This window comes from Heptranchias perlo, chromosome 6, assembly GCF_035084215.1.
Source record: "Heptranchias perlo isolate sHepPer1 chromosome 6, sHepPer1.hap1, whole genome shotgun sequence".
Taxonomy (NCBI): domain Eukaryota; kingdom Metazoa; phylum Chordata; class Chondrichthyes; order Hexanchiformes; family Hexanchidae; genus Heptranchias; species Heptranchias perlo.
In genome coordinates, this window is record NC_090330.1 from 50,934,521 (window position 1) to 50,952,510 (window position 17,990).

At 41.1% G+C, this 17,990-nt stretch overlaps 1 protein-coding gene across 1 annotated transcript in view; it reads left to right on the top strand.

The window, feature by feature from the left end:
* Positions 1-17,990, top strand: part of pcf11 (PCF11 cleavage and polyadenylation factor subunit) — a 47,532-nt gene that overhangs the window by 7,471 nt on the left and 22,071 nt on the right. Inside the window, exons 3-7 of the mRNA XM_067986267.1 lie at positions 3,474-3,662; positions 3,891-4,088; positions 7,768-8,939; positions 10,424-10,610; positions 14,091-14,973. Of these exons, the coding sequence (XP_067842368.1) occupies positions 3,474-3,662; positions 3,891-4,088; positions 7,768-8,939; positions 10,424-10,610; positions 14,091-14,973 (2,629 nt within the window). The remainder of the gene's footprint in view (positions 1-3,473; positions 3,663-3,890; positions 4,089-7,767; positions 8,940-10,423; positions 10,611-14,090; positions 14,974-17,990) is intronic.

The window sequence follows — 17,990 nt, forward strand, 5'->3', positions numbered from 1 at the left end:
ATATATTCTTGTAAACATTGTACCTAAATGTTTTGGTAACTAGATATTGCTGAACTTGTTGATGGAAGGTATGTAAATTTATTCGTGGTATGGAGGTGAGATCCAGAGATGATGATCATTTCTGGTCCTATTGTACCATACTTGATACTGGAGTGAAAACCGTAGTTCTAACTTCACTCTGTTCCTGTCTAGACTGTTTAAGTCAGATCAATAAAAGTGTGAATGAAATTTATTTCCTTGTCTTCCCCCTCCCCCAAGTCTCTCGTAATATATTCCACCTATGCGCTACGGTAGATTGTTTGAAAGACAGTTAATGAGCACCTCAAACTATGTATTGATGAGATTCTGTTCTGTAAGACCATTGTTGTGGATAGAATTAAGTTAATCTTGAACAGTGATCCTGCTAAGGGTTGCACTAGTTGATTAGCTGTGAAATTATAAACGTCTCAGCAATTACCAAGCTTGCCAATAGAATAAAACAAATATTCAGCCAAAGTACCAATGGAAAACTTGGGTCCCTAATTTCTCTAGGGTTAGTAAATTATATAGTTTTGTGAAACAGCACCCTTCAGCTGGTCTAGCTAATTGAATCCATGTAAATGTATTATTTACTCGCAATAGAATGGAATAGACCAATCCAATTTTCATTAACTCCGATTGTATACTGTAATTAATATAAACATAAAATATGCATCAGTTATGAGAATTTTGAATGACTCTACTCATTATGGTCTCCACCAGATCTAGAGGTAGTTGGACCTTTTTGACATTTTATTTGTGTAAGTGGTTTTAATCTGTGGCCCAGATCAAACTTTGCATTGTTTAGTAAATTTCAGGATCTAGCTTTTTTTTTAAAAAAAAAGCTGTGCTGCTTGAATAGAGTGAAAATGGAATTGTTTTAATTTAGCTGGACTGTATATGGAAACAATGCTTGTACAGACATTCCTAGTGGTTTGTATATAGGCCACTGAATTGCATTTGATCTGTTAGCTGTAGCACCCATTTTAGATCTGTTTCTAATGGTGTGGATGATTAAATTTAATTGCGTTTTATAGTGTTAGTGCACCTGGGTGTCTCACTTGAGATAACCATGTCAGCAGTAAGACTGTTCCAGAATTAACTTGAATATACTTAATATATCACATGTATGGTGAGTTCCATATGTTTTCACGTGTGCAAAGGTTTTGCATCTTAAACATAATAGGCGAAAGATCTGCTGAGACACATCCTCATTATTCGGTTGATGACATTGGCCAAGACTGGCTTCAGTAGTAAATGAAAATCTTAAATCCAGGGGCATTTTCTTATTACTGTAAGCTAGAGAAGGAACATTGATTACTTTTAAAATAATGGCATTTTAGGGTGATACTTCAAGCTATTATCTCCCTCTTTTTTGAGTTGTCCAGTAACATGGAGGCAGACCGCCTTTCTCTCGAGACTGCTGCTTATCACTCTGAAAATGACTAGTAAACAGTGTTCTAAGTGTGACCTGTGATGATCTTGGTTTTTTCTTCCCTGTGGGGTAGCGTGTGGCTTGTGTTCAGCTTCCCAAAGTGAAGTGACTGTGAAATCAGCATGTGTTGGAATGGCGAATGCCAATCCATATTTGCAATTCCATAGAGCACCAAGTTTAAGCACCAACTTGCTGCTGTTCTATGTTGCCCAATATTAGAGATGTCAAACTTCAAGTTCAGTTTTTTATGTTTTTTTGAAATAAAATGCAATACTTCCAACTGCAAGTAATAAGAATCAACACATTACAAAATCTGGATAATTTTTGTGCTTAAAAATTGAAATATTTAATAATTTGAATTAAGCAATGGAAATAACACTGCCCAGAGGGAATATAGGGCACAAACATTTAATTACCTAATAATTTGAATTAAGAATACACTATTTTAAAATGTGGTCATGGATTTGCTACATCAGTCACTTGCAGAATAGTGTATATACTTGGGTGTTTTAAAGAGAGATACCAGTTCTAATTGAGATTTATAACCCAAATTGTTAGTACTCTGATTTGCAGTTGTTTTGCTTCCTTCAAGTCACTTGCCGTTCCCATGGAGAAGGTTTTTTTCTCTTGCTTATCAAGATGATTTAACTGGGGAATTAAATTCTTCCCATTTCAGACACCCAGTGTCGGAATCCACTCCTTGGTCAGGTATAACACAACCAGATGCAGCAAAGCCCCCTCTCCTCTGACGCAGCAACATATTTTAGTTCCAACCTGCCACTGCACAGCATAACAATTTTTCCATTTCTCCCACCAGCCACTCTGGTCTGAGTGAGATTGCCAATTCGTGCTGAAGTAGGGTTTTGTGCTCATACCTAATAGGAACTGAATTGAGACTGTCCCAACTCATTTCACAGGACCTTGCAAATAGAAGAAGCTTTCATCCTATCAGTCTGGGCAAGATTTGAGCTCTGGTCCCAGAGACTCAAGGGCAGTGTCTAACCCATTGCACAACTGAGTTGTGTGCTATTTTGTTTAGACTATTTTGTCTTGTGACGAACTGATGAAATCCACTTTAGGTGAATCCAAGTAGTACATAGCCCTGATGAGTGGCATTGTTGCATTTACCATTGGAGCAGAAACCATATTTCAAATTTAGTACTGAACGTTTTTTAAAAATGGTGAATATTTTTACAATGCCCTGGACTATCTCTTCGGGGTTGTACAAACTGTTAGTTTACTTGTTACAAATAAAATAAACATTTCAAGTTAAGCTCTTTTATACTGTGCAGCGTTGCATCCTAGGCATTCCTCACTTTTCCATGACCACAAGGAAGCTATAGTTGCTGATAGATTTTCATAATGACCAGTTGGAGTACAAGGTTACCGCTCATACATTTTCTAGTGTTCTCATCTCCACTGCCCCAAGAATTCCCACATATTGGCCCCTGGGTGTGTGGCCAGCGCTCTGTGCCCTTTAAACGCTGGAGTGAAGCAGAGTCCTGCAGGTGCACAATCACCAGGTGGTCTCACATCCAGGGGCCAATGTGTGGGAATTTCAGAAGCAGTGGTGGATGATAGCACTAGAAAAAGTTTGATATGTAATCTTTGACTCCAACTGAAGACTTGGTTAAGAGAGTCAAAATCAGTTGCTATAAGCGGCATCGGAAAAAAAACTGGAATGCAGTTACTTCATAAGTGCACCTGGATAATTTTTAAAAATATAGTCAATGATGGAGGCAATTGTTTGGATATTCGAGTGGTCAAAATAGCATGTATTCAGTGGAATTTTAAGAGCAACCTTCAAGCGACAGCACAGAGGAACTAGTCATTCATTGGGAGCTAGCAAACAAAAAATCTCCCAGCTCTTCTGACTCATTTTGGAATAAGTTGTCAAAGCAAATCGCAAAAAAAAGTTTGCTTTTGTAATGAATAGATGTATCCTTTCAGTGTGTATAGGTATGTGTATAATATAAGACATATAACACTGCATAAAGCTGGATGATTGTTTTGTTCTTAGGTGGATGAGAGCACTAGAAAAAGTTTGTTTAAATTACGTTCTACATGGGATGAAATGTTTCAACTGACGAAACTTTATGCCTTAGACGTCAAAGTCAACAAACTAGATCCTGCGTGGCCCATTAAGCCTTTACCACCAAATGTGAACAGTTCAAGCATTCATGTAAATCCCAAGTTTTTAAACCGCTCGGTAAGTATTACAGGAATCTCGCCTCTATCATATGGAAAATGTACAGCTTGTGTGTCATCTTCCAAGTTGGATTAGTGTGCTTGTCAAAATTAAACTTTGAGAGTAAATAAAGAAAATTTGCAAAATGTTGTGGTGTTTCTCTTATTTGTTGGCATTACTTTTTGTACCAATTTCCATGGAGAATTGTAGAATATCCTGGTCATAACTTCACTTTGTCCTTGCTCGTAGCTTGAAGAACCTGCCACCTCAAGTTCCACAGTTGCTCCTGTTAACTCAGCTAAACAAAATATTGCTGAGTCGCAGAAAAACGTAACACAGGAGCAAGAGCAGTTTATAAGACAACAACTGTTAGCAAAACAAAAACAGTTACTTGAGTTGCAACAGAAGAAGTTGGAGCTGGAATTAGAACAGACAAAGGCACAGCTGGTAAGTTCAAAGTACTAATAACTAAATGTCTTTATGTTGGAGGCAATTTCAGTAGTGGGTAACAGAAGGGATCAAGGTAAGATAAGGGGTGGTGGTAAGTGTATGGTACCCATATACCCCCTTTCCTCTGGTTTTATTTCAAATACTGTGGAATTTTAATTGTGATAAATAACTGTTAATAAAATTTGCATATAATATCAATACTGTTTTATATTGGAGGAGTAAAATTGAAGCTCAGAAATAAGTTGTGTATGTTAGGATATCAGGAGTTTGCTTACATCAGGGTTATATTTCTGTGATTTGGCTGTTACTTAAGTTCTATTTATAATTTTCCCCTGTTCTGGGTGCTGACAGTCCTCCACTACCTGTTGAATGAACATTCTTGATCTGAGAGCCTAGACAGTGTGTTGGCATGCTTTTAAACTGGAGGGCATCATAGACAAGTCCAATCTTGATCCATTGTTAACACATTTTCCAGCAGCAGTTACTGATTAGAGATCAGAAGCCAGGGATTCTGGAATTCCCTTCTCTAGTCTGGGGCGCTATCAATTACCACACCACAGCAGCCTCCCAGGCTGAAACCAGCTAACTCATAAGCCAGTGGGACTTTTGTGATCTTTATTGCTCAGTGCCACACTGGGAGGGGTTATATTTACACTCTTAAAGTATTGTGCTTTTGCATTGAACTTTTAAGGCCAATAATATGGATACCCCAATGTTAGCCATATTACAAGTGTGATGAAAACAAACTTGCAATAATGGTGCAAACAGTTGTTAGAATATAGGTCGTTGCAGTTGTGCAAATGTACACAGATTAGTCATAAGACCAAAGTTACAAGTACAGGGCAACAATTTATTTCAACCAGTGTCAAACCACATGACGTAAAGAGGACTGGTTGACAGAAAACTGTTTTCATCTTGTTCTTTATGACTAGTGCCCTATACTGCTGCATTCACAGCTATATGCATATATGGAGCATAACTACAACAATTAAGGATCCATGCTCTGATTTGTTTTGTAAAAATTTCCTCTTTCTGAATTTAGTTGACTCAAATGGATGGGTTTCTATCTCAATTTGACAAGCTTTACCATATCTGTGCAGCATAGACTTTGGCGCGGGTGGGGGTTTTAGCAAATATACAAGGACCTGGATGAAAATACAGATTATGAATGCATCTTTGGATGTGCAAGAGTGGCCTGGGCAATGATCCCTTCCTGTGGAGAAGTGTTTGACTGCTGTTCAGTCCTGTCCCCATATTAGGACGGTTGAGATTGGTAACTTAAGGGGATCACAGAAGAAATCTTGCCATTATTTGCAAGATGCTGGGAGGTGTATTGTTGTGCACCATTCACATCTATGAGCATTCTTGCAGACACGTTTGCAATTGTAATTAATGTCTGTTACTTAAAAATATGGATTTATGCACATTCACTCAATGAGAAGCAAATGATGACACATTGAGCGAGTGGACCTATCAAGGTTTTAATTACCATCTCCTTGGTGGCCTACAATAAAAATGTGGAAGAATGTTATTACTGGCTATAGTGCTCACTTAGGCTTTGTTGGATGCTGCAGGTGTCAGGAGGTAATGCATCCAACTGACGTTCTGGTGGAGGTAAAATGTTCTGGCTTCAAAAGGTAACTTACCACATCAATTTCTCCTGAATGGTATAAGCAAAACCAGATAATTGAACTACCTCATAACTGTTATTGGGCCCCTTTCAACACACTGAAGGCGCTATAGCATTTGATAGGTAATGAAAGAGGACTTCACCTTCCAGGATTTGCTTTTATTTTCCTGCAATTTTCTCTCTTCTGTTGAAAAGTACTAATGCATGTAGGGGTACAGTTCCATGGTTGCTGCCTTCTGGTACCTTGTCCAAGTGGCTGTGTTTCCTGTGTATCAGGAAAGTATATAACTGTAGGGATATCTTAGCTGAGCTCAGTCCTTAATTCACACGGCACATACATTGATGAGAATCAAAAATCGCTGCTGATTTTTTTCATATCCTGTAGCCTAAGGAGTGCAAGGGCTGTTGGATTAGGGATCTTTTGAGTAGATGGATACAGAAACACTTGGTCAATTGAAAAGGTTCCATCAGGTTGGAAAAACAGGGTTATGCCTACTGAATAGTACAAAGTATGGCAGGAAGGAGAAGCCCCCTGTAGGAAATAAGTGAGCCACTTGGGTTTTTAATGACAATCCTGCAGCTTACATGGCAATTTTTCCTGGTGCTAGCCCACAAGCTGCTAGATTTATTGAATTCAGTTTCGCAACTTGCCACATTGGGATTTGAACTCTCAATCTCAAGGTTGCTAGTCCATTGCCACGACACTACTGAACCCATATAAATGGTGTGAGGTAGTGTGTGACTTGGAGGTGATTGGTGTTCTTGTCCTCCTTATTTCAGTTGAAATAACAATACAATTTAGCCTGACTGTTTCATTAATAATTATCAACCTCTCTGAAGCAAGGGCTACTTTATTGCCCATACCTAGACTGGCTGGTGAGAGCTTTCTCCACAGAAGTGACAGTGATTGAGGCTCTTCTGTTGAAATGTCTTGGGTTTGTGACCATTAAAGAGAGATCCAAATGGTGTCTGACAAAAGACCTGTCCTTTGCAGGAATCTGTTCAGACCAGGAATGGGTATTTGTCTCCCTTCCATCGGGCACCATCCAAGCAAAAGGCAACATGGGGTTCACTAGCGAAAGGGCTTATTCTACTCATGTTATAACTACTTTTGATCAACATAGAGGGTTTTTCAGATGGTAACCTCCAACGTAGCAACCCAAAGGATCTCAATTCCCTCTTTACATTTTCGCATACCCCATAACAGAGCAAAGTGCAGTTGAAATGTAAATGACTTGGTGCAAGTACTGTTGGAGGAACTTAAAACATTCCATGTGAAAGACTTGCTGGGTGGGGGCAGTGACAAAGCCAAGTGGTTCAACACAGCCTCCTGTCAGCAAGTCCTGGAGTGAAATCTTCTGTACAGCAAGGAGGGGGAAAAATTGGCTTGACTGCCCCAGTTCAAAATTCCTTGAATCTCAGGTGATATTTTGCTGTTGTGCTTGGAATTATGACTATTCCCATTGTATGTAGACTGAACATTTTTAAAAGAATGAGGAAGATAATTGCAGTAGGTAACCATCAGTCATACACTCGGAATAAAAGAAACTGCAAATGCTGGAAATAAAATAAAAACAACCTGCCAAAAGGATACAGATCAGTCAGCATCTGTAGAAAAAAAGACAGGTTAACATTTTAGTTTAACAAAGTTCTGACAAAGGGTTATACCCAAAATATTCTGTATATTTTCTTTACAGATGTTGACTTGTGTTTCCAACATTGTGTTCTAGTTCTTACTCTAACTTGTGACAAAAGATGAAAACTATCTTTGTTGAATATCTTGTGTAATAAGTTAATTTGTAGGCAATTCCTTGACCATATTTTGATTTAACCAAACTTGGGTTTATTTTCCAAGTACCTACTGTAGATTTAGTAAAAAAAATGCTTTTGATGTGTACATGAGAAAACCTGTCTGTATGGGGATTAAATGCAAATGCTTACAGTCCAGATTTGAGTGATAAAACATTTTGGCCCATGTCTTTATATCAAAGTCTAGATGTTGCTAGTATTTTGCTTTTGTTATAATTGTGCATTTTTTTTCTTTAGATTGCCTCACTTGCTTCCCAACATCCCATTCCTGATACAGTGGTAACCCTTGGACATTCCAAACTACATGTGCCAATTACGAAGGTGTCTCCTATGCTTTCAACGGGGACAACAAAGCCGTCTCCAGCTACAGTCAGACCCTTGCAACAAGAATCAGCACAGCCAGAAAAATCTCAGGCAGCACATGTCAGTGATACCAAAGTGTCAAACAGAGACCCTCGCATAAATAGGCTCAGTCAACTGTCAACTCAGACAAAAGATCCTGTTAAAAAGGAAGGCCCACTGCAAACAGAGAAATTTGATAAAACAGTAAGCAAAAAAAGTAGCCCAGCTGGGGGAACTTCTGATAGGAATGAAAGTCATACCAGTATATCAAAACAAGACAAAGATAAGGTCTGTGACAAATTGGTCAGAAAGGAATCCAAAATTTCAGAAGGAAAATCTAAATTGGTATCACCAGTGAAAAATAAGTTGCCTGCTAAAAATGCCAAAAAAATGGACAATGAGAAGGTAAAAGTAGAAATCACTAAAAGAGACCCACGGTTGCGAAAGTCTTCTCAAGATAAGACTGATAGTAAAGTAGAAACAAAAGAAAAGAGGGCAAGTGCTGAAAAAAAAGTAGAGGAAGATCAGAGTAGAGGAACTGAACGTAAACCTGCGGCAATGAGAAATAAAGCAATCAATGGCGTTCTGTTGAAAAATGAAAAGGAAGGAAAAGAGATTGAAAAAGATGTTTCCAAATCTGGAGGATTTAATTTTAGATCACATTCTAGATCTTCAAGATCACGATCACCAATATCACGGTCACCTGTATCACGTTCTGCCAGACAAAGAGGTAGATTGTCACCAAAACGGAGGTGTATAAGTGTTTCACCACTTTCCAAAACACAGGACAAAGAAAAGCCAGTAAAGCGACCCCTCTCTGATGAGTATAAACAGAATACTAATAACTGGGAACACCGAGATCTTAGAAAGAAAGCCAGTACCAAACCAGAAAGAGATACAAGGAAACTGAAGAGAACGCGGGAGGATAGAGGTCAAGAATCCCAGGTTATACGTCCTGAAAACAGAAACTCTCCAAGACGATCTCCTGAGCCAAAGGAGAATGTAGAAAACTGGCATGACCCACCATCTGCAAAAAGATGGAAGTCTGGGTGGGAGGAAGCTAAAAGGTAAGTTAGGAATGTACAGGACCAGAAAAATTATTGTAGTCCATGTAGCTAGTTACAAAGTTTTAAAACAAAAACAACATACTATTCTTAATGTCTGTCAATTGTATCTTTTGCCAAAAACTCCAATTTGTATTTGAATTTTTTGAAGGTATCTACCCTGGGTAATCTGTTCCACACATTCACCACCATCTGCATGGAGTAGTTAAATCTAAAATGTCCATTCATCTTCCCACTTCTGAGCTTCATTTGTTCACCACCTTTGTTCAAACTTGAGTCCATCTTCACTGGTTAGAGATGGTTATGTGAAACAATTCCTTTGGGGTCAGCATATTTTAATGATGCCTTTGCTGAGCCACCTTTTCTCCACTAAACATTTCTACTTTTAGTCTCTTCTGGTAGTTTAGATCATAGAATCTTACAACACAGAAGACGACCATCCGGCCCATCATGCCCGTGCCGCTCTTTGAAAGAGCTATTCAGTTAGTCCCACTCCCCTGCTGTTTCCCCATAGTCCTGCAAATTTTTCCTTTTCAAGTGTGTATATATACCATTCCCTTTTGACCGATCCCCAGGATTAGTTTAGTTACTCTTACTCCAACCCTCATGTTTCCATTAGTGAATTGCCCTATACAATCTCAGTACCATCTCCTGAGACTTGTATTTTATCCCTTCAGCTTTACACTAAAGAGTTTGTCTTTACAGCTGCTGCACGTTGCACTATTGGTTACAGTAAGCAATGTATCAATACCCGATATCCCTCTTCTGTGTTGCGTGCTGTGGTTTAGATTTGTGTTATATTCCTTGTGTTGAATATATACTTGTGTGATTGCTTATTTGCCTTCCCAGGCCTTGTCACCTTGTATTTGTTCATGCTAAATGCCACTTGTCAGCCAGTCCATCCCAGTCACACTGTATTTGGTCTGCTTGTTCCCTGTTATTTGTCTCCCCTCTCTGCCACATTTTGTATTGTCAGCAAGCCTAACTTAGTTTGTGTCCTTCCAAATTATTTATGTAAGATGTAAACAGTAATGGTTCTAGCAATGATCGATGAAGCACCCATCACCTTAATGCCAACATAACTTTGCAGTGATGCAATTTTTGGATTATGTGATGTATAGTTGTGAATTTTCCATTATTCAGGAAGGTGAGATTTTTGATGTATGTTTATGGCTGCTGCCAGGTAGTGCACAGTACTGTAGTGATGCCGTCAGGTGCTAACAGAAGCCACTTGAGGGAATTGAAACAGTATGGAAATACACAGCTGATGAATCAGTATCTGAAGGAAGAAGCAAGATTAATATTTCAGCTGTCCCTTTATTGGAACATGCCCAAAGGAATGTACTTTGAATGACTTGAGGGATAGGTTTTAATTCTTTGAAGGAGTTCATTGAGCTATCACTGTGCAACCAGTAAATTATTTGAGATGGTAAAGTTAATAACGAGCAGTTTGAGATGTATCACTTTGTTACAATTGTGCTTTGTAGTTTGAAGCAGAAACAAGAGACTCAGGCACATTCGAAATTTCCTCATCAACAGCAGAAGGATGTACACCCTGGAAGTAAAGGCATTCTGTCACCTCGAACACCAAGGCAGCAAAGGATGAGTGTTGATGCAAACTTACAAATCCCAAAAGAATTGACATCTGCTAACAAGAGAGATTTATTGAAAAAGGTAAGTAGAATTGTATTGAATATAATTTGTACGGATTAATATGGGTATACTTCAGGTTTTTTTTCTTTTTATTAACTGTTTGACCAGGTATTAGAGCTGCTTCCTCATGCTTAGCTATCATACACATAAGATTGTGCATCATCAGTTGCAGGGTAGGCAAAAAATCACTGGTGCACTTTGGGTTTCTTGCCAGACCTCCAGAAAAAGCTTCACATTTTACGGTAAAAGGCTTGTTTGAGATCCAGGTGGATATCAGCAAAGCGTATGCAACATTCTCAGCATGACCCTTGATAACCTTGCCCAGCAGATACTCTGCCTGATGCAGCCACCTTCAGGCAAGAAGCTGTTCGTTATTTCGACCAGAGGTGAGTTCATTCCGAGGCCAAGCATCCCAGACAAGGAAAGCATGAAGCAGAAACCACCTCTGCTGTTGTCTCTGCCTTTAAGCAATAACTACAAATACTTCCAATCCCCAGTATTTGCAGGAATTTCAAAGGGTCACATTTAGCAGATCGTGGACGTGTGAACTGAAAGGGGGTGGCATCATGACTGAGAACTAAGAGTCTGAGAACATTCAAGGATGAATTTACCAGGGATGTTTGAAGTACTAAAGTGTGAAAAGTACCCCTTACCAGGACTGTATAAAATGTTCCATCAGGCCAAGAAAGAGTTTACTACTGTAGTTTCTCAAAGTGTGGGAGCTTCTGGTCAATCCTGGGCCTCCAGATTTGAATCAGAAGTTGAAAATAATCACCTTCCCTCAGACTATTCAGACAGTAGAACCAGAAGACCACCAAGATCTACACTTCCACATAACTATTAAAAATCTAGTTCTGCAGGGGCATTTGTTATCAGCCGAAGATAGTGCTGCTTGCCCTAATATCAGCACCCAAATGTTTTTCCAATTGTTTGTCACTGGTAGCGGTTTTCCCATGAAAGCTGCCTGCCTGTTACTAGCACGGTGAACTGGTGCAAGTAACTTTAATCGGCAGCTTTAAGTGGTATCCAGTGCAAAGACTAGGGTTTGTGAATTATGGATGGGGTGGGGTGGGGGGGAGATTCACAGTTGGCAATGTTTCAGAATCATTTATTCATAGGGATCTGGTTCCAAGAACAGGTGGAGCGGAGTCTTTCATGAAATTTTGTGACTTGCCAAGCAGGGTGCAATGTGGCAAGTCAGCAATATGGATTTTGTTCAGTGGCAAAGACTGGATCTAATTTGGAATCTACTCAAAAAATCCTCTCATGAAGCGTCTTGGGACATTTTACTACGCTTATGCGCTATATAAATGCAAGTTGTTGTTGCTCTGCCTTTCAGGGAGAATACAGCATATTGCCCCTTGAGACCTTTCTAATGGAACTTGATGGTGCAGTTGTCCCTTGTGCATTCTTCATATTGAAGCCACCATCAATCAAGATCATTCCTTTGGTCTTTAGGCCACATTTGTGGTGGAATTATAGCACTGGTAGATTAATGACTGCCGCCTTCATAGCATGAGGAGCTTGTCTGGAAGACTCTTGGAAAATGCTTTTTAAGGAGTATTCCACAAGTGTATTTGTGGAACCAGCACTACAATAGTGATCCAGAACAAGAGGATTTTTTGGGTAGATTCCAAATTAGATCCAGCTTTTGGCGCTGAACAAATTCCACGTTACTGACTTGCCAGCAGTTCACATGGTGCGGGAAGTTGCAGTGGATGCCCTCTGCAGAGACCAGATCTAAATGCATGTAGGCACTCTCTACTTAGACATGACCATTTCATTTTCAATAACAGGCTATTTGCAGATGAAATTCTGCAGTTCTGGGGCAGCAGGCCGTAGCCCTGGATGGCCTGTTGATCTCTTGGCAGCTGATGCTTTTGTATTCCTTGCTGCTTATGCCTGTTGATATAGGATGCAACTACAGTTGTCATCATGGCCCCTTATTAGCTGAGAAAGACCTAGGCATCTTTTCTTTCGAAGCAATCAAGATCCCCTTGAAGAGATTTCAGATTCTGACAGACAGCTAGATCTGCTACTGGCGCAGCTACCTTTCAGACGTCCAATTAACAGTTTGACTTGTTAGAAGGTCAACATAGAAGAACAGGGTTTCCACCAGTTGCATTCTGCAATCTAGGATGACCAGGTTTGCATCCAGGAAGACCTTCCAATTTGGAAATTAACTTGCAGAGCAAAAACAATTAATGTATTCTTGCCAAAACCATGGTTTATAACACTTGGGGATGTGCTAAGCTAGAAGCCTTCATATTTGTGCGTGTGAAAATGAAAGCTCTAGTTAAGTGAATTAAGGCAGCTGGGAGTAATGCATTATGGCAGAGTCTAAAAAGTCACCTGATAGTTGTAGTCTTAAGCTGTTAAAGGAATAGTGTCCCGAGGTGATTTCCTCCTCACGCTTGAATTGGATGATGTCTTGTTCGGACTAGTGGGCATCTCGATTAAAATACAACGGCAAAGGTGGTTGCCAGAAAGTATTTCTTTGCTGATTGTTACCCTCTGAAGCAGGCTACTGCTGGACGTGGTAAACACCGGTAAGCTACAGCCCTTCAAGAATGGACTTAACCGGCCCCTGAGGGAGTAGAACATTGGGGGTCGGGGGGGAGGGGGTTGTGAGTTAGTTAAGATCACATAATGATGAGTCATGGGTGACCATGGTCTCATGGAGCTAGCTCGATTACCTTTATAGTTGGGGAGAAATCGGCTGCAATTTTTAAAAATCTTTCTTAGGAGTTAACATAACTGTCATTGGGGAATAGTGGTTGGGCCTAACCACTTTCCCCTTCCCCTTTTTAGTATGCTTGTGCATGAAGGTTGGGCTTTAATAGAACCAGGAAAGCCATATTTATGGTAGGAAATACGTTACTTTATGAATAAGTTATTCAATTGACGTGGTCCGAAAAGAGTAATATGCTTTTCTGCTGAAAGATAGCAGTTTTAAGCTAGCTTTAATAGTGTGTAGTTGCTGAATTCAATTTTTTAAGCAATATTTTAAACCAGGTTAAAGCCTATTAAGCATCAAGTTATTGACCTGATTCATTGTTTGGATTTGTGAAATTGGTTATTTATATTTCAAAAAGGATATTCCGTGATTTTTTGGCAAGCTTCTCGTCGACAACCCTCACCACTTTTCTTAAGGCAACATCTTGTGTTGAGTTATAGCTTCATGGGTAGTGACAGCACTACAGTACACCTAAATTGGATTTTTAAAGTGAGTCTAAGTTTTTTGGGCAATCCGACTGAGTTGGTGGCATTACAGCACAGTTTTGTAGTTAACTTGATATTCATGTATGTGCTTAAGTGATAGAGAGCTGGCCAATTTTCTTCTACCAAGTCTGGAGGATACAAAGTTCAGCTGTAGTTGCTGTCCTTCCTCAGATTAAATGTTTTTGTAACAGTTTTAGAAGAGATGTTACAAGCTGGTGATTTTACATCTGATAAGTGGTCCTTGTCTTCTAACCAAGTTCATAATCTTTGTTTTCATAGGCAAGTCAACGACTAGCAGCCGGAGAAATAAGTTACGATGAGTTTCTTGTTGTTGCTCATCAAATCAATCAATTGTTCCAGTACCAAGAGGAAAAGAGTAGATCTAGCGACTGGCAAGCATGCCATGTTACCCCCAGGGGTTTTAAAACAGAACTGAAGGGCGAATCTCCAGCTAGAACCCAAGTTAAAGGTGCAACGTTATCTGAAGCAGAAATGAGCTATCTTGAGCACATGTCCAAATTAAAAAGAACCAGGGTTCAGTTAGAACAATCGCATGAAGCAGAACTTCGTTGGAAAACAAGAGAGGCGCGTAATAAGGATATATCGGGTGATCTTTCACTTAGTGTAAGAGAAGATGGTGATCAAGGAAGCAAGTCTCCAAATATGAGCAGCAATTCATATTCAGTAATTGAAAAGCATACTACAAAAGGTACTTTCCAGGAAAGGAAACTTGGAGAAAAAAGAGAGGCAAATGAGAGTGGGCATGGACATTACAGTGAAGGAAGGCATTCCGAAAGAAGAAAACTGTGTGACGTCAAGCCTGTGAGACATTCTCCTGTTGGTGATAATAGACAGTCACATGACAAACACTGTGACCGTGTATCACCACTACGTCAACATAAGAGTTCTTCAGTAGATGAGGAGAGAAACCAAAGTCTAGTACGCGATAGCAAAAAACATGTAGATGAAAAGTTGCCGATTAAACAAATCAGAAGTTCTCCAATTCCTGAAGATCGGTATAAAACAGATTCTAATCATGGAAAGTTGTGTAGCAATCGGACAGAGCCAAGGAACGAGCACCATAAAGATCAGCGACAGGGAGCAAAGCATCAGCCCGTGCTTGAAAGAGACCTTCAAGAATTTGGTCCAAGAGATGGACAAGGTAAATTTAGAAAAGTAATTGACAGTTCTCCCAATTCACCTGTGTTAAATTTATTATTCTCTGTCCTGGGTCACAGTACACACGATTCCCCAGTCACCAGCGAGGAAGCACCTCCTCACAGGTTTACGAATACTACTTCTGGCCACAAACAAGAACAGAAGACTTGTTGTCTTAATACGGAAGTATCTGTGCTTGCCACCTTTTTCTTACGACATTATTGAGAATCAGGAAGTTGTCCAATATTTAAAAAAAATATTTTTCCCAATTTTCTAACTTTTACTGAAGGTGTTAATTCACGATACAGTTCGTCCAAGTGGCAACTGTCTTGTTTCTCACTAAACTTTATGAACTTGTAAACAATTTTACAACACCAAGTTATAGTCCAACAATTTTATTTTAAAATCCACAAGCTTTCGGAGGCTTCCTCCTTCCTCAGGTGAATGTGGAAATGAAATCCTCGAACCTATCGCATTTATAAATCACAGAACAATGTCTGGTGATTACAGATAGTCTTTTCAACTGCCCGTTGCCAAGGCAACCAAAGTGTTCAGACAGATAGGTGTTACCTACAGGGCCACCGAATATACAAACGGCCAGAACTAAAAAAACAGATGATGTGGAGATGCCAATTAAAAAAACAGAGCGAGAGAGGTAGAAACATCCGGAAGGAAAAGACAGCAATTGACCCGTTATATTAAAAACAGATAACATTTGTTCGCTGGTGGGGTAACGTGTAGCGTGACATGAACCCAAGATCCCGGTTGAGGCCGTCCTCATGGGTGCGGAATTTGGCTATCAATTTCTGCTCGACGATTTTGCGTTGTCGAGTGTCTCGAAGGCCGCCTTGGAGTACGCTTACCCGAAGGTCGGTGGCAGAATGTCCTTGACTGCTGAAGTGTTCCCCGACTGGGAGGGAACCCTCCTGTCTGGCGAATGTTGCGTGGTGTCCGTTCATCCGTTGTTGCAGCGTTTGCATGGTCTCACCAATGTACCATGCTCTGGGGCATACTTTCCTGCAACGTATGAGGTAGACAACGTTGGCCGAGTCACAGGAGTATGAACCATGCACCTGGTGGGTGGTGTCCTCTCATGTGATGGTGGTATCTGTGTCGATGATCTGGCATGTCTTGCAGAGGTTACCATGGAAGGGTTGTGTGGTGTCGTGGACACTGTTCTCCTGAAAGCTGGGTAATTTGCTGCGAACAATGGTCTGTTTGAGGTTGGTTGGCTGTTTAAAGGCGAGTAGTGGAGGTGTGGGGATGGCCATAGCGAGGTGTTAGTCGTCATCGATGACATGTTGAAGGCTGCGGAGAACATGGCGTAGTTTCTCCGCTCTGGGGAAGTACTGGACGACGAAGGGTACTCTGTTGGTTGCGTCCCGTGTTAGTCTTCTGAGGAGCTCTATGCGATTTTTCGCTGTGGCCCGTCAGAACTGTCGATCGATGAGTCGAGCATCATATCCCGTTCTTACTAGGGCGTCTTTCAGTGTCTGTAGGTGTCCATCGCGTTCCTCCTCGTCTGAGCAGACACTGTGTATTCGCAGGACCTGTCCATAGGGGATGGCCTCTTGGACGTGGTTAGGGTGGAAGCTGGAAAAGTGGAGCATCGTGAGGTTGTCCGTGGGCTTGCGGTAGAGTGAGGTGCCCGTCTTTGATGGAGATTCGTGTGTCCAAGAAAGAAACTGATTCTGAGGAGTAGTCCATGGTGAGCTTGATGGTGGGATGGAACTTGTTGATGTTATCGTGTAGTCTCTTTAGTGATACTTCGCCGTGGGTCCATAGAAAGAAAATGTCATCTATGTATCTGGTGTATAGCGTTGGTTGGAGGTCCTGTGCGGTGAAGAAGTCCTGCTCGAACTTGTGCATGAAAATGTTGGCGTATTGGGGTGCGAATTTGGTCCCCATGGCTGTTCCGTGTGTTTGGGTAAAGAACTGGTTATTGAAGGTGAAGACATTGTGATCCAGGATGAAGCGGATGAGTTGTAGGATGGCGCCTGGAGATTGGCTGTTGTTGGTGTTGAGTATTGATGCTGTCGCAGCGATGCCGTCATCGTGGGGGATACTGGTGTATAGTGCCGAGACGTCCATCGTGGTGAGAAGTGTTCCTGGTTCAACTGGTCCGTGGGTACTGAGTTTTTGTAGGAAGTCTGTAGTGTCGCGACAGAAGCTGGGGGTTCCCTGTACGATGGGTTTCAGGATGCCCTCGATGTATCCAGAGAGGTTCTCGCACAGGGTTCCGTTGCCTGATACGATAGGACGTCCGGGTGTGTTGGCTTTGTGTATCTTTGGGAGGCAGTAGAAGTCTCCCACGCGGGGAGAACGTGGGATGAGAGCGCGTAGGATGCTTTGAAGGTCTGGATCGAAGGTCTTGATCAGTTTGTTGAGCTGGTGGGTGTGTTCCTTGGTCGGATCTGCGGGTAACCGTCTGTAGTGTTCCTGGTTGTCCAGTTGTCAGTATGCTTCTTTGCAATAGTCCGTTCTGTTCTGTACGACTATGGCTCCTCCTTTGTCCGCTGGTTTGATGACTATGTTGCGGTTGGTCTTGAGAGCTTTGATGGCGTTGTGTTGTGCTCGGGTGACATTCTGGACTGTCTTCTGAGTGCGGCTGATGAATCTGGCATTGACGCATTTCCTGACAGCTTGAGCATACATGTCAAGCTGAGGGCAGTGACCCTCTGGAGGAGTCCAGTTTGACTCTTTCCTCTTTGGTTGCTGTACCGTGGATCCCTCTGTCTGCTCTTCCGGATCGTTGATTGTCTCATTGGGTTCGCTGCTGGAATGAACTTGGGCAGTGATTGTCAGCGGGTCATTGGATAGCGGGGGCAACTCATCTGAGCACTGATTCTGCCCTCTTCTGATATCTCGCTTACAGTTTAAAATGTTATCTAGCTAGTAATCGAGAGTGAGAACCTGGCTGACTTTTTTTTTAAATCCTTCACCTACTCCAGAGATTCTGAGGCTACTTATGCACCACTGGAGCCCTAGCTGGGATCAGCTAAGCACAGACCAGAAATTGAC